The following is a 14,458-nucleotide window of genomic DNA, read 5'->3' as shown; positions in this document are numbered from 1 at the left end:
TGAACATTCGAGCGTCCAAAAAACTGTTTATTGGTACAATATACTTATTGATATTAACATGTGCATTTATACTTCCGTTTACAAATAAAATGGCCACATTTCCAAAGATTTCAATCCTCAAATCATTTATGGTCTGGCTGCAGTCGTTGATAACTGACATGTTTAGTGTAACCCGTAGTATTCATCATCGTTTCCAAATTCATCAGTTGCGTTGCCATTTGTCCGGATTGTATGTAGATTCGGGCATTGTACAGTGCATAAAAAGTGCTTTACGAAAAACGGTATTTGTTAAAAAGTATATTTCATTATAGTCGCTCAATCTAAACCTCTTAACTAGATGATTGAATGGACAAACGCAATTGATGTTTATCCTTACGTGTAGCTAACTCTCGCGGTCAACCAGGTAAACTAACATTCAGTAAAGATAAGTGTTCATTACATTGTAATTGAACTCTTACAAGAGGACGACAGATGAAGGTTTTATACTGAACGCCTGTATGTCAGCAGTTCATTTTTTTCTTTTTGTAACGGGTACAAGGACCAGCTTTGTGTCCTTAAACTTTCTCGCTACAGAAGTTTCATTAGTCTAGGATTGAAACCTGTTAAGGACTGTCCGCACTTCGTGCAAATGAACTTTCTTTTTGCTGATCGAAACGAAGCCACATGTCACAATCGCGGGGAAACTGCATCATTTTATGAATGTCATGAACCCTTTCTCCAAATATCAACTTTTAACTTTTCATTCTTCTTATCGTCGCTTCCAAACTGTCCTTATAAATCTACCAGACGAATGTTTTCTTCATGGCCAGGATCCTTTTCCTTCCTTCATACATTCACAAATGAAATGTCCTCCGGAGTTTTCGACCCTCCCAGGAGCACTTCAATTTTTTTTTTTTCAAATCACTTCTGGTCTGGCTGCAGTCATTGATAACCAACACATTTAGTCTAACACCTTAGTATTTGTCATTTCCAAATTCTTCAGTTGCGTTGCCATTGCTCTAGATTGTTTACGTATGACAACTTTAGATCCAAATTTGCAGGAAAACATTGGTAATAGTACATTCTTTAAAGCTTGATTATAGTTTGTGCTAAAGACGAATAAGATGATTGGGTTAGCCGCGGTGCTACAGGAGGGGCAGATATAAAATGCAAAACCAATCAATAATAAACATCTGTCTGCTGGAAAAACAGACGGGTAAAACTTTTTGAGAAACAAATAGGTGCAAAGAGGTGTCCAGCAAAGGAAAAATGTCAATACAATAGAAATCAGGATTTTTAGTATTCTCTTGTTCTGCTGCTGTCGTTTATGGTCGGCGTTGACTCTGTTTTTAAGCAAGTTTCCAGGCGGTGGTCTATTTTTCAAAGCTCTGATGATCATAAAATACAAACCTGTTACACTGATTAAAGGTATCAGGTAGGAAAAAATAATACTTACGCCATTGTAAACTGTTCGACCATTACCGACATCACTTATTAGAAACCTACAGAAGGTATGATTTTCTACTTTGATAGTTCCGGCAAACAAAGCGTAAGGCAATACACAAGCTACCGGTATTAACCAAGACATAAGCAAAAAAGCCACGCGAATTTTAACATTTAACAAGATCCCTTTGAATGGATAAACAATGGCAATAAATCTATCCAAGGCAATCAACACAAGGCTTAACATCGAGACACCTTGTGATACTAGCCTGAAATACATTCCAAGCTTGCATGCAAATGTTGCCAAAGGCTCGTTGACAAGGATGTCGGGTGTCAGCATTCCCTCACTAGCGTACAGCGGCCAATTAAAGAATGGACAGAGAAAATCGGATATCGCCATGTTCACGATGTAGTAGTTCGTGCTTGTTCGTAAGTTCCGAGTCTTCAGGAAGGTCAAGAAAATCAACATGTTCCCGACAATTGTTGCTGAACTCAACACGGAAAGGCCTATTGTAAACATTGTGGAAACGATGGTAGAGCAGGCGGGCCATGAGAAGTTGGCCGGATGTGCTGCTGTAGAGTTATTCATTGACAACACTGCTTGCTCGCTTGCCAGATAGGCTTGAGAAAGGGCGAGGGATGAACAAGGGTGATTCTTCTTAATAACCTACAAACAAAATTACAACTTAGCGGTAAACATACCAAGGACGTGTCAGACGTCTTTCCAACAATAAGCCAAATGCAATAAATTTGCGAAAACGGAAATTAAGAAACTCCCGGGCAATCACGAGCGAATAAAGTACGTCCCGATTGTTGAGGGTGAATAACAAATAAATGGCTGCTATGTTGGAATTTGATGCTTTCTTTAACGCAAATTCTTTCTTCATGCAGTTGTTGGGCTTTGGTCACACTCTACCGCCCATGTTTCCCTTTATAACGCCTGCGCAGCAGTAACTTTTATTTCAATTTGCACAATTTTAAAGATAATTATTCAGTTTATATTACAAGACTTCAGTTGGGCTCTTACTCTTATAATGACAAATCAAATGAATTAGAAACTAACAAACTAAAAAATTAGGGCGAGCTCACATCATTCACAACAGAGATAAGGCTCATCCAGGGTATTAAACAGGATCTAGTTTGAAAAACTTTTCCACTGAAATAAAAAGCACTTCCAAGAACCACGGCAGCTCTAAAGGAAGTCAAGAAACATGAATTAAGCGGAAGTAAGCCAGGGTGCTTGTTCCGCAAATGACGTCTCAAGGACTCCGTCCCCGGAAAGAAAATGGCGGGCAATACATGAATTGAAATCCGGGACCAACCGACAATTTCAAATAGTACAGTACGAAAGACAACCCGACCAAAGTCAATTTCATGGCGATATTCACCAGAGTTATACGGATGTTATTGCTATATTTCAATTTACTTCAAAATCATCATCAGGCAAATCAAGGTTTACAGAGCGCGTGATTTAAATGCAGGAAACTTATTTAAATAATAATCGTTCGCGGCTATCTTTTAAGCCAGAGTTAACTTCCCTTGTAGTAATTCCATCCTTGTTAACACTAAGGAATTCTACTTGAATACAGTCAGGGACAATACCAGCATAATTGATATGGATAACAACTGGAACATTCTTCTATTTTAAAGAAGCTTTCTATACAAAAACTAAGCAGTCTGCAATTAACTCTGGCTTAAAAGCTAGCCGCGAACTATTATTAAAAATCACCCGCTCTGTAAACCTTGATTTGCCTGATGATGATTTTGAAGTAAATCGAAATATAGCAATAACATCCGTATAACTCTGGTGAATATCGCTATGAAATTGACTTTGTTCGGGTTGTCTTTCTTACTAGACATGAATTGCATTGATAGAAAACAAATCATGCATGATAATCTTCAGGGAACAGAAGTCACATCGTATTATCTACACGGTGCAAGAACACTGAAAAACATAGTCTTAAGGCCTCCCAGCGGGAGAACTCTCAATAGATTTCTATCAAATGATGGCTCGGTTGGTTTATATCGAAATACTAAACTGCAACCTTTCATCAATCCTTCTAGACCAAGTGACTTAGTGTGGAATCTTATTTGATATTATCAACTGACATTTTGGTCGTAGTGGCAGATGAGTTCCTTATATAGTAATGAAGGAAATACCGAGTACACTGCCCGTACATGATGAATTTAAAAACTCTATCTGTTATAACTCGGGTTTACAGGAAAAAGTGTACCTACTTCTAACAGAGTTGAACCTACATTAACTTTTCTTTAAATTATGATTTACTTCCTTATAATATGTATATATGTAAAATATATTTTCCGCTGGTATTCCAAGTAATTAGTTGCGGTGTTTTCATTTCACACCTGCCGCACCCACTATTGTGCATTCTGTTTTTCATGTATGTTAGGATTGGCCAGTTATTAGTATTTATACCCTCCGCTGTCTCTTGAGTACCATTCACGCTTGCGGTTCCATACAGTTTATTCATCTTTCTGCTTTAAGCCCATCTATTCGTGTGATGCCCAACGACCAGATACAGAGCGAAGGTTCGTCCGTTTCGGCTGAAGTATTCCAAACGTCTTCGGGTGACAGTGGAGGCAACTCAGCAGCCGTTGATCAAGTCTTTTCCATGTTCAAAGATTTTCTTGAGAAAAAATTAGAAGACAAAGGAAAGCAAATCGAGCATAGAAGTAAGTTAGATAAAGAAGTTGTGCAGCTAAAGTTCACAGGAAACCACAAACAATTTGAGCTTAATGCCGAGCTGGATACCATTTTGGAAAGTATTGAAACCGAGAGCGAAAGCATCGAGCCAAAGTTGTCGCAAATCAAGAAGCTTTCCCAAGAAGGCAGGCAACGTATTCGAAAGCGGCAGAAGCTGATAAAAATCGCTGATAAAAGCATGGACGGCTGGCAGGTCGTAGCCGAGTACGAGTCAGACGAACTTGCATCCGGCTCCGAAGATGAAAAACGTCTTAAGAAGGCAAGGGAAGCTGCGAGTCGCAAGAGACGCCAAAAAGAACAACTCTCCAGTGATCGTGGAAAGAAACCAAGAATTGCTTTGGGCACTGATAATCAACGTTTTCGTGGTATAAGATAAAGAGTCTCCTCTATACTTTGTATGTTCATGGGTGTTTTGGATACGCTTGCGCATCCTACCATATTTCTCGTGGTATTTGTTTGTATTACGGGAATTTAAGGGTAAAATGTTTTACGTTCGTTTGAGCGAAGCGAATTAGAACGTAAATATATTTTCCGCTGGTATTCCAAGTAATTAGTTGCGGTGTTTTCATTTCACACCTGCCGCACCCACTATTGTGCATTCTGTTTTTCATGTATGTTAGGATTGGCCAGTTATTAGTATTTATACCCTCCGCTGTCTCTTGAGTACCATTCACGCTTGCGGTTCCATACAGTTTATTCATCTTTCTGCTTTAAGCCTTCCCCCCCCCCCCCCCCCCACCTCCCGTTTACTACAGGTTTCGTCATTGCCTTTATCTTTCAGGCCGTAGAGACGCTTTTGGCGACTTCTTCCGCTGTTTCAAATGCGGCAAATTTGGACACTGGGCTAAGGACTGCCGATCCTTGTCCTGGCCGGGAAGTTACCAGCCCCTTAGCTACAATTCTTTCCCTGGAATTTCCTACAACAAGCCAACCTCAGGCCAATCAGCTCAACAAAAGCAATGATGATGCCTTGGCGCAGGTACATCAGTTTACACAGGATTACGAACTTGAAAGCTGACATTCATTACGTGTTAAGGGTAATCTGAAGAATAATTTAGTTTTCTGCAGATCTATAGGTGCTCCGGATTTCATTTTGTCTATTATTGAAAATGGCTACAGACTGCCATTCATTAGTTTTCCGTTGGCCGTAAAACTGAAAAATAATAAGTCGGCTTGTATTTATGCTGTTTTTGTGGATCAAGCTGTTCTTGAGCTCCTTAATTCAGACCGGGTGCGTTTGGTTAATGAGCAGCCTTTTGTTGTAAATCCTTTGTCAGTTTCTGAACAACCATGCGGTAAGAAGAGCTTATTCTCGATTTGCGTCATGTCAACAAGTCATTAATTAAGCAAAGTGTTAAGTAAGAGGACTGGAAAATTGCTATGTCTTATTTTGTGAAGGATGGGTTCATGTTTTCCTTCGATTTAAAAAGTGGTTACCATCATGTAGACATTGCACAAGAGCACCAAACTTTTCTGGGGTTTTCATGGCGTGCGCCCGATTCCATTAAGGAAATATTTTTTTTTTCTGTGGTCCCGTTCGGTCTGTCCTCTGCCCCTTGGGTTTTTACTAAGGTTTTGAAGCCTTAAAAAAAAAAAAAGTTATTGGAGAGTACAGGGTCTTTGTAAAGCCATCTTCTTGGATGATGGTTGGGCGATTGTTCATGATAGAGAAAGTTGTCTCATTAAGGCCCGGGCTGTAAGGGCGGATTTGTGCAACGCAGGTTTTGTTGTCAATGAAGATAAATCGGTATGGGAACCCACCCAAGTATTGGACTGGCTGGGTATTACCTGGAATGCTGCATTAGGTACTTTTAAATTGTGGAAAGGAGAATTGTTAAGATCATTAACTCAATTGATCATATTATTGAAGCCGATTTCAAAGTTACCGCGAGAGAGTTGTCTTCCTTCACAGGTCAAGTTATCTCTACCTGGCCTGTAGTTGGTAACATTGGCAGAATAATGACCAGACATTGTGTCTTGTCCACCGCGTGCAGGGATAATTGGGATTCTATATCCCTTCTTGACGATTACTGCAAGGAAGAACTGTATTTTTGGAAGGAAAGTATGGTTAATATCAACACTAGGTATTGCTTTGTAAGTAAGGTACCAAGTTATTTTGTGTATTCTGACGCCAGTTCCACCGGAGGTGGAGCAATTACTGATTTTAACAATGATTTTGTGTGCCACAGAACGTGGTCGGAGAACGAGAGAGGTCAAAGTTCAATGTGGAGAGAACTGTCTGTTATTGAGTTTCTTTGCAATCATTTGCCTCAGTGTTGGATCACATGTTAAGTGGTTTACGGATAGCCAAGTAGCTGCTCAGATTGTTGAAGTGGGCAGCATGAAATTAGGTTTGCACAAATGGCCAGAGGGATTTTTGATATTTGTATCCGATCGGGAATTCATTTAGATGTACAGTGGATCCCTCGCACTTCGAATCAACAAGCTGTTTATATAAGTCGTTTAATTGATACTGATGATTGGCAAATTACTGAAGAATTTTTTCTTTTTCTCGATGGCTTGTGGGGTCCGCATAGTGTAGATTGCTTTGCAAATTATTATAACCGCAAGATCCCCAGGTATTTCTCGAGGTTTTGGAATCCCAATTCCTCGGGTGTTGATTTTTCTTTCAGTCTCTTCGAGGGGAAAATTGCTTAGTAGTCCATCCAGTTGGTATCATCCCACGCGTATTACATTATCTTAAATCTCAGAAGGCCGTCAGACTAAAATTTACTGATTAATTTATTGGACAGTGTGTCTACTAGCCTATGTTTTTTCAGTTGTTGGCGCTGGCCAAGGCAGTATGCCGTTTATTTGTAAGGCACTGGCCTAATGTTTGGTCTGTCATTTCATATGGTGCTGTCCTAATAGGAGTATAGTTGATTTATGTGGCACTGGCCTAATCAATGGTTGTTGATCTACGCGGCACTGGCCCATACGATCATTTAACGTCTTACGTGGCACTGGCCTCATCAATGGTTGTTGATCTACGCGGCACTGGCCCATACGATCATTTAACGTCTTACGTGGCACTGGCCTCATCAATGACTGATTTTTGTACGGTTATTAAAGGATGTTCTGTCTTTCTTTTGTTCTTCTAGTATGTATGTTTTGTTCTTGTCTTTACAGATTATGCTATCAAGTAATTCTTGGAAAGGCTTTCAACAGTTTTCTTCAATCAACGTTTATGAAGTGCTAAATGTTATGTTGAAGTCCAGGTCGGATTCGACCACTAAAGCTTACGTTCGTGTTATCAGAAAGTTCTTGGACTGGTCTAAAAGTAGACAGTTCAACATGCAGTTACCTTTTCCTCTTAGTGTTGTTTCTCTATATTTGTTTGAAGTTCAGCAGTCTTCAGCTTCTAGCTCCTCAGTAATTTTAGCCCATGCGGCCCTTAAATGGTTACATTCTTTTGTCCCTAGTTTGGATCGTAATCCTTTAGATAGCGAATTTTGCAGAAATGTCGTCGAATCCGCTAAACGCCAGAAGTCATAGCCAGTTATGAAAAAGAAGCCTATTTCCACAGAAATTATAAGGCGTATTTTAGATATTCATAACAAGAAAGATGCTAATTTAAAGAATCTCCGTATTGCTGCGTTGTGCTCTTTAGCCTTCGCAGGGTTTTTTCGTTATGACGAATTATGCAATATCGTTCCGGAGCATATCGAATTTCACAGCGATTATATAAGAATTTTTGTGCCTCGTAGTAAGACAGATGTTTATAGGGAAGGGAATTTCGTCTATATTAGTGCATCTGGATCTAAGTACTGTCCTGTTGGTGTTTTACAACGTTATTTAGATTTATCTGGTATTGACTTAGACAGTCCTCCCCTTTATTTAGACCAATTGTTTTTCACCGTAGTACTTCTAGCTATACCCTGAGGAGCGGAAAGATTTCTTATACTACCTGTAGAGATATCTTAAGGGATACCTTAAGTCAGCTGGGCTATACAACCCTAATGTTTATGGTCTTCATGGTTAAAGATCCGGTGGCATTACAGCTGCCGTACGCCATAGTAGGAATTCGATTCCAGAAAGACTACTTAAAATTCCTGGTAGGTGGAAATCTGATTCTGCCAAGGATATGTATGTTGAAGAAAGCCTTGAAAACAGGTTGCATGTAACTAAGTATTTAGGTTTGTAACGTATTATGGAGCGTAGATTAGTTTCTGCATACAGTAGTATCTAAAGAGTTGTAAAAAAAAAAAAAAAAAAAGTGCAGTAACAATTTCTTTTTGTAATTTCTATCTTATATGGGTGTTTTGGATACGCTTGCGCATCCTACCATATTTCTCGTGGTATTTGTTTGTATTACGGGAATTTAAGGGTAAAATGTTTTACGTTCGTTTGAGCGAAGCGAATTAGAACGTAATAATATTTTTGTAAACGCATCGAGATTTTTAGGCACTCCTATGCCTAAGGGGATCGAGAACTCCGAGAAGGAGGAACTCAAACGTTAAAGATAGTGATCTAGAAATAGAGAAGGGTCAAGCAGGACTTCCCTAGATACTAGTAGACGTACATAGAAATTTTCCTGTTTTTAGTTTATTATTATTATTATTATTATTATTATTATTATATCTAGCTGGTCTAGTATAGTAAGAAACCTTTTAGTTTTTATAGATTTCTATTAAATTGGTATGCTAAGACCAAAGAGAAGGACACATATGTAATGGTATTTTTTTTATTTTTATAATGCATATTAAATGATTCATTATTGTCATTATTGTACGATCATCATTATTGTAAATTTAAGATTTTTCTTTGAATTTGTTAATAAAGTTGTCCCATTCTTTAAAAAAAAAATTATTATTATTATTATTATTATTATTATTATTATTATTATTATTTCGTTTTGAATGATTCTCAACCACTAATCTAGGTCACAAGTCCAGGCTCATCAGTTTATTGCTGCCGCAGACGCCTTGCGTTTCTGTGTTAAGTCGTTGTCAGCTGAGAAGAGATCTCGCCATACTTGCCTTATTTTATTTCCGGTTTTGTTTGCTGTTTGTACAAATTTCATATTACAAAACTTGTTATCAATTGTTAAAATTTCTCGTCTACATGATAATTGCATTATTCGAGCTTACCTGAAAGCTGAAAGCAGAAGAATGTCAACAGTTTCTTTAGCTTTTTCAGTATTTTTGGCTGAAGTTCAAAGGGATAGTCGCCGCGATAGTTTTACAACACGATTTACCTTCCATCGATGCATGAGTCAAATGAAGCATTTTGCACTAAAATACCACTGTTGTTTTCTGAGAAGCTGAATATGGGCCCTTACAACGGGTCATTAAACAAATATAAGGATTTTGTATGCTTGGAAACAAAAGTGACAACGTATTTTAATTTGGCGTGGTCGGATATGGTCGTCATACATTTTAAGAAAGCCGTCCAATTCATTATACAACCGTGGCATTGTCAAGGAAAACAGTAGTTGAGAACAACGACATAAGTAAGCACTAAAAATCACTTTCACTGACAGAAACAATTTTGAGTCTAATGGGTAATTTATATGAAAGTCATAGTAATATATTGGACCTAATTTGGAAGAATTTTTCTGAAAGGAAGAAAGCTTTCAAAGCGACGGATTGTATCTGTTATAAGAGCGACTTGCAGGCGTGAAGAAGCCTAAGAATCGAAGAATCGTCTTCCTTAGTCTTTTTGGTAATAATTCAGTCATACTTAAGTGTAATGCGATAATCACAATGTTGAGTCCAAGAAGCCGTGTCAAGTGTCCTTCGCGGAAACAAGTAAGTCGATAAGTGCTCCTGTCCTCAAATATTCTTTGCACGTAGATAACACTCTCGACCTTCTTATCACTGATTCTGAAATTTTTGTTTTAACACGCCGTTTAGTGAGTCATCATGAATACGCAGATGTTCATAAAGGAATGGAAATGTAGCTATGATTTAACCTACAGTCCTATGCACTGAAGCTACTTTGGGACATTCCTGACTCGCGGCCCTATTTCAAGACCACCTCAAACCTCTACGACTCCCTATCCCCCACTTTTCACGGACATGAACGCTTGGACATTTACTTGAATGAGTGGGGGAGGATACATTCCCAGCTTTGGAAATTCAAGGTTCTTTTGTGGTGCCCAAAAAGTAAAATATCGGAATGAAATGGCAAATATGAGGGATTTATTTTGGCAATAAAAATAATTCGAAATTCATACTTTAAGAATTTTTAGCCGCACCCTTGTTTCCGTTTAATTGTATGTATCCTCAATTATTTGTTCCTGAGATAATTCTCTTCATATTTTCCAAAATGCAAATTTTAGCATTTCCTTCTCCCAAATTTCCTTGTATTGTCGGGCCATCATTGGTCTCTTAAACAAGGGGTGTCACTCCGGAAATGACAACTCCAAAGTCATCATGCAGTTTGTGATACAGTCAAATGTAGACCGGCGCCTTGCACGGTGCATATAAAATGTAATCTAGAGAAGATTTTGTCCACGTATATCTGCTATACGAAAAACGGTATGTATTAAAAAATATTTGAAGTTAGGTACAATTTAAAACTTGATTATGAGTCGTCCAATCTTAACCTTTTAAAAGAATAAATGGACAAGCGTAATTAACTGATATTTTTCTGTTATGTGTAGCCAAATGCGCTTCCTCGCTCTCTCGGTCAATAGACGTAAAGTTACGTTCAGAAAAGATACGTTTTAAGTTCACCACATTGTCACTGCACTCTTACAAGAGGAAAATGTGACCGCTTTTAAGACCATAAAGTTTGTACGTCAGCAGCTATTATATAGGTTATAACAGATGCGGCCTCTTTTCCTTTTGTAACGGATAGAAGGATCAGCTTTGTGTTCTTAACCTTTCTTGCTACAGAATTTTGATTAGAGGATTGCAAATGAAACTTTCTTTTTACGGGTTTGAAACGAAACCACATGTCACAATCGCCGGGAAACTGCATCATTTTACGAATGTCATGTACCCCTTCTCCAAATATCAACTTTTAACTTTTAATTCCTCTGATCGTTGCTTCCAAACTGTCCTTTTAAATCTACCAGATGAATGTTTTCTTCATGGTCAGGATCTTCTTCCTTCAAGAGTGACCTCCCCCTAACAGGAAAAAAAAAACAGGACATATAACATTGACAGCTTTCTTGAAATTGCTTTGTTTATAGTGGAAGTGTTTTTAGCTATCAAGCTAGTTTACAGGCACTCCATATTTTCCTTTTTTTTTTCTAGTTTTACTTCGATGATTTTCGCTTTCGATTGACGTCATGTTTTCTACCTGAATCGTTTCATTCACACGAATACAAGCTGGGTTAAGTTTTTTTAATATTGCGTATGTATCCTCGGATTTAAGGCGACTATAACAGATAATATACTAAGAACCTTCCCTTTCATCCCCTCTTTATATTTATTTCATTCACATTCTACTAATTTCTACTAATAACCTCCCTCTTTCCTTCCTTCCCTCACTCCTTCTTTCATTCCTTCCTTCCTTCCTTCCCTCTTTTCTATCCCTCCCTTTTTCCTCCCTCCTTCCTGCCCTTCTTTTCGTTCTTCCTTCCCTCTTTCCTTCCCTCCTTCCTTCCTTCCTTACCTCCTTCCTTCCCTCCTTCCTTCCTTCCTTACTTCCCTCCCTCCCTCCTTCCTTCCTTTCCTTCCTTCCATTCCTCTCTTCCCTCTTTTCTATCCCTCCCTCCTTCCTTTTTCCGCTAGTTCCTTCCTTCCTTCCCTCCTTCCTTCCCTTCCTCCCTTCCCTCTTTTCTACCCCTCCCTCCTTCCTTTTCTCCCTCCCTTCTTCCTTTCCTTCTTCCTTCCTTCCTTCCTTTCCTCTCTCCTTCCTTCCTTCCCTTCCTCTCCTCCCTCTTTTCTATCCCTCCCTCCTTCCTTTTTCCCCTCTTTCCTTCCTTCCCTCCCTCCTTCCTTCCCTTCCCTCTTTTCTACCCCTCCCTCCTTCCTTTTCCCCCTCCCTTCTTCCTTTCCTTCTTCCTTCCTTCCTTCCTTTCCTCTCTCCTTCCTTCCTTCCCTTCCTCTCCTCCTTCCTTCCTTCCCTTCCTCTCCTCCCTCTTTTCTATCCCTCCCTCCTTCATTTTTCCCCTTCTTCCTTCCTTCATTCCTTCCTTCCTTCTCTCCCGTCCTTCCCTCCTTCCTTCGCTGTTTTGTCTGCTTACTTTTCTTTTCTTTCCTGTTTGTTTTGTTTTCTTCTTCTTTACTGGTCAACGAACAAACGAACGAACGAATGAATGAATGGTGGTACAAATGAACGAACAAACAAGTGGATTAATGGATGCAGTGAAATCTCCACTGCAGTGCAATCCGTTTTCTACCTTACAGGCCAACGCTTTTCTTTACAATTACCATACCTGCTTTTTCGTAGGCGGTACCGGACAACCACGATGGCAGCCGATAATAAGACGATTCCGATAGCTGATACAAGCGCAATTAGAGCTGACTTGTGGAAAATCAAAGTTTGAGGTTTTTTCGATGACTCGTGACCCGAGGCACCAGCTGGAGCAGAAGTGATCTCTATGTGCTCTACGTATGCTACAATATGACCCATTTGAGTTTGAATGACAGGTGCAACATTAGCGAGCAACTGAGTTAGTGTTTCGCCGGTAATGACGTCATTCTTGGAATCCTTTGGAATTTTGACGGCCAGGCGGACATTTAACAGTTTCGTGCTTTGCCACGCTTTTGGATATCCCTGGAGAATGATGACGTCATCAGGTTGAAAACCAATCGCCTTTTTTTGATTTCGCCTCGTTGTACTCCTAGACAGTGAAAAGAAAAAAACTTAAATTAAAAATTTATATTCTGCAAACAACCTTAACTCTCCTCCCTAATCATTTAATCAACCTTATTCCTTTTTTCCTAAACTCAAACGTAAAATTTTTCTCAAAACATACGAGAATGGGATTTAAATAAATTAAATTAAGTAAAGCTATGATCCTCGAAGTTACGAACGCAATTATTAGCAATTGCATAGAGAAGCCTGAAAAATCCAGGACTTCAACGGGACTTGAACCCTTCACCTCGCGATACCCGTACGACGCTCTAACCAACTGAGCTATGAAGCCACTGACGTCAGAAGCTGGTCATTTTTGGGCTCAAATGTTCCCGTGATGAATGAATCAACGAACCAACCTCGTCCCCAGGGTGCTTTTCCCTGGCTTTGGCCCAAAGCCAGGGAAAAGCGCCCTGGGGACGAGGTTCTCAACGAACGAAATGATATATGAAATGAATCATATTCATATATAAACTAAATTAATCTGGCTTTCCAGGGGAAACGAAGGAGGTCGAATACGGGTTTGTTCTTTTGTTCTTGCGTTCAGTCACAAATCGCACTCAAGCTTGTAAAGCGCATGCTTGAAGTTAACCAAAGCGCATAACGTGGAAAAAACGTGGAATGCTTGTGCATTGGTTTACTCATCTTATAAAGCGCATGCTTGAAGTTTAAGCTAACGTGTATACCGTAAGTGACATTGAACAAAAATGGCGTCGTTGAAAGTAAACAGAGAAATGTCAGTTTGAGGGATGGTCATGAATGTTGACCAAAGTAAACAAGAATATGGCGCGGTAGACTGGCACTAAAAGATGACGGGCGGTTTCAGAACGGGTCGGTCCGCGAACTTTAGGAGAGATCACTTTACGAGCGAACATTTATGATTGAACGTCCGGATAATCTTTGTTTTCCATTTGGAACATCATATCACATATCTTTCTTTACCCTCGGATTTTAGAGTAGCTTGGTGTAGCTAATATCTCCGAGCATTTACCCTCCCAACCATTATACACCACAGAAGACAGACCACAACACCGGGAACTACATGCCCTACTCTTTGCGACAAGTGTGTGGGTTCTTTTACGTCCCACAGGATTATGAACATTGAAGGGTTATGAGACGGGATCTCCGGCTTATCGTCCTTATCCGAGAAGACTAGAGAGTCTAACCATTTGCAGATGTAATTACAAAGGCAGCATTTTCTCCTCAGTTATTTAAAGACCCTGAGTGTTGGTCCGGCCGGAGTTGAACTCACGACGTCCCGCGTGACAGCCCGGTGATCAACCAACTGAGCCACCGGTGCGCGATCCAGGACATCAGGAAATCCCGAGTTCACGCAGATATGCTTCTAGTTGAGCTCTAAAAAGGGATACAGATTTTGACAATAATTTCTGACAGTTGGCGTTTACAAATTTTCCACGAGTAGTTCAATTTATTTGCCATCCTCAACTACTAACAGCCACAAGAAAATGAGCCAAGCTCAAGAGATTTATTTCTCTTTCACGATCATTGCTGAAGAATTAAACTAGACTAAGTTTATTCTCTTGAAGTTGTTACTTC

The 14,458-nt window shown here is 39.5% G+C and overlaps 3 protein-coding genes across 3 annotated transcripts in view; 1 reads left to right on the top strand and 2 right to left on the bottom strand.

The window, feature by feature from the left end:
- Positions 1-940: 940 nt before the first annotated feature.
- LOC138044986 (allatostatin-A receptor-like) lies at positions 941-10,470 on the bottom strand. The gene is made up of 2 exons (XM_068891348.1): positions 9,238-10,470; positions 941-2,089 (listed from the first exon to the last, which is right to left on the bottom strand). Exon 2 carries the CDS (start codon positions 2,009-2,011, stop codon positions 941-943), a length of 1,071 nt encoding a protein of 356 aa, XP_068747449.1. The 5' UTR covers positions 2,012-2,089; positions 9,238-10,470.
- Positions 3,805-5,544, top strand: LOC138044378 (uncharacterized). Its single transcript, XM_068890899.1, has 2 exons — positions 3,805-4,512; positions 4,929-5,544. Exons 1-2 carry the CDS (start codon positions 3,945-3,947, stop codon positions 5,108-5,110), a joined length of 750 nt encoding a protein of 249 aa, XP_068747000.1. The 5' UTR covers positions 3,805-3,944; the 3' UTR covers positions 5,111-5,544.
- A 143-nt stretch (positions 10,471-10,613) lies between the features above and the next one.
- Positions 10,614-14,458, bottom strand: part of LOC138045029 (neurotrypsin-like) — an 11,250-nt gene continuing 7,405 nt past the window's right edge. The window contains exons 9-10 of the mRNA XM_068891379.1: positions 12,480-12,887; positions 10,614-11,223 (exon numbers count right to left, since the gene is read on the bottom strand). Coding sequence (XP_068747480.1) covers positions 11,124-11,223; positions 12,480-12,887 — 508 coding nt within the window. The 3' untranslated portion in view covers positions 10,614-11,123. The remainder of the gene's footprint in view (positions 11,224-12,479; positions 12,888-14,458) is intronic.

This window comes from Montipora capricornis, chromosome 4 (assembly GCF_036669925.1).
Source record: "Montipora capricornis isolate CH-2021 chromosome 4, ASM3666992v2, whole genome shotgun sequence".
NCBI lineage: Eukaryota > Metazoa > Cnidaria > Anthozoa > Scleractinia > Acroporidae > Montipora > Montipora capricornis.
Note: the sequence above shows the minus strand (reverse complement) of the source record. Positions and strands in the feature narration are given on the sequence as shown.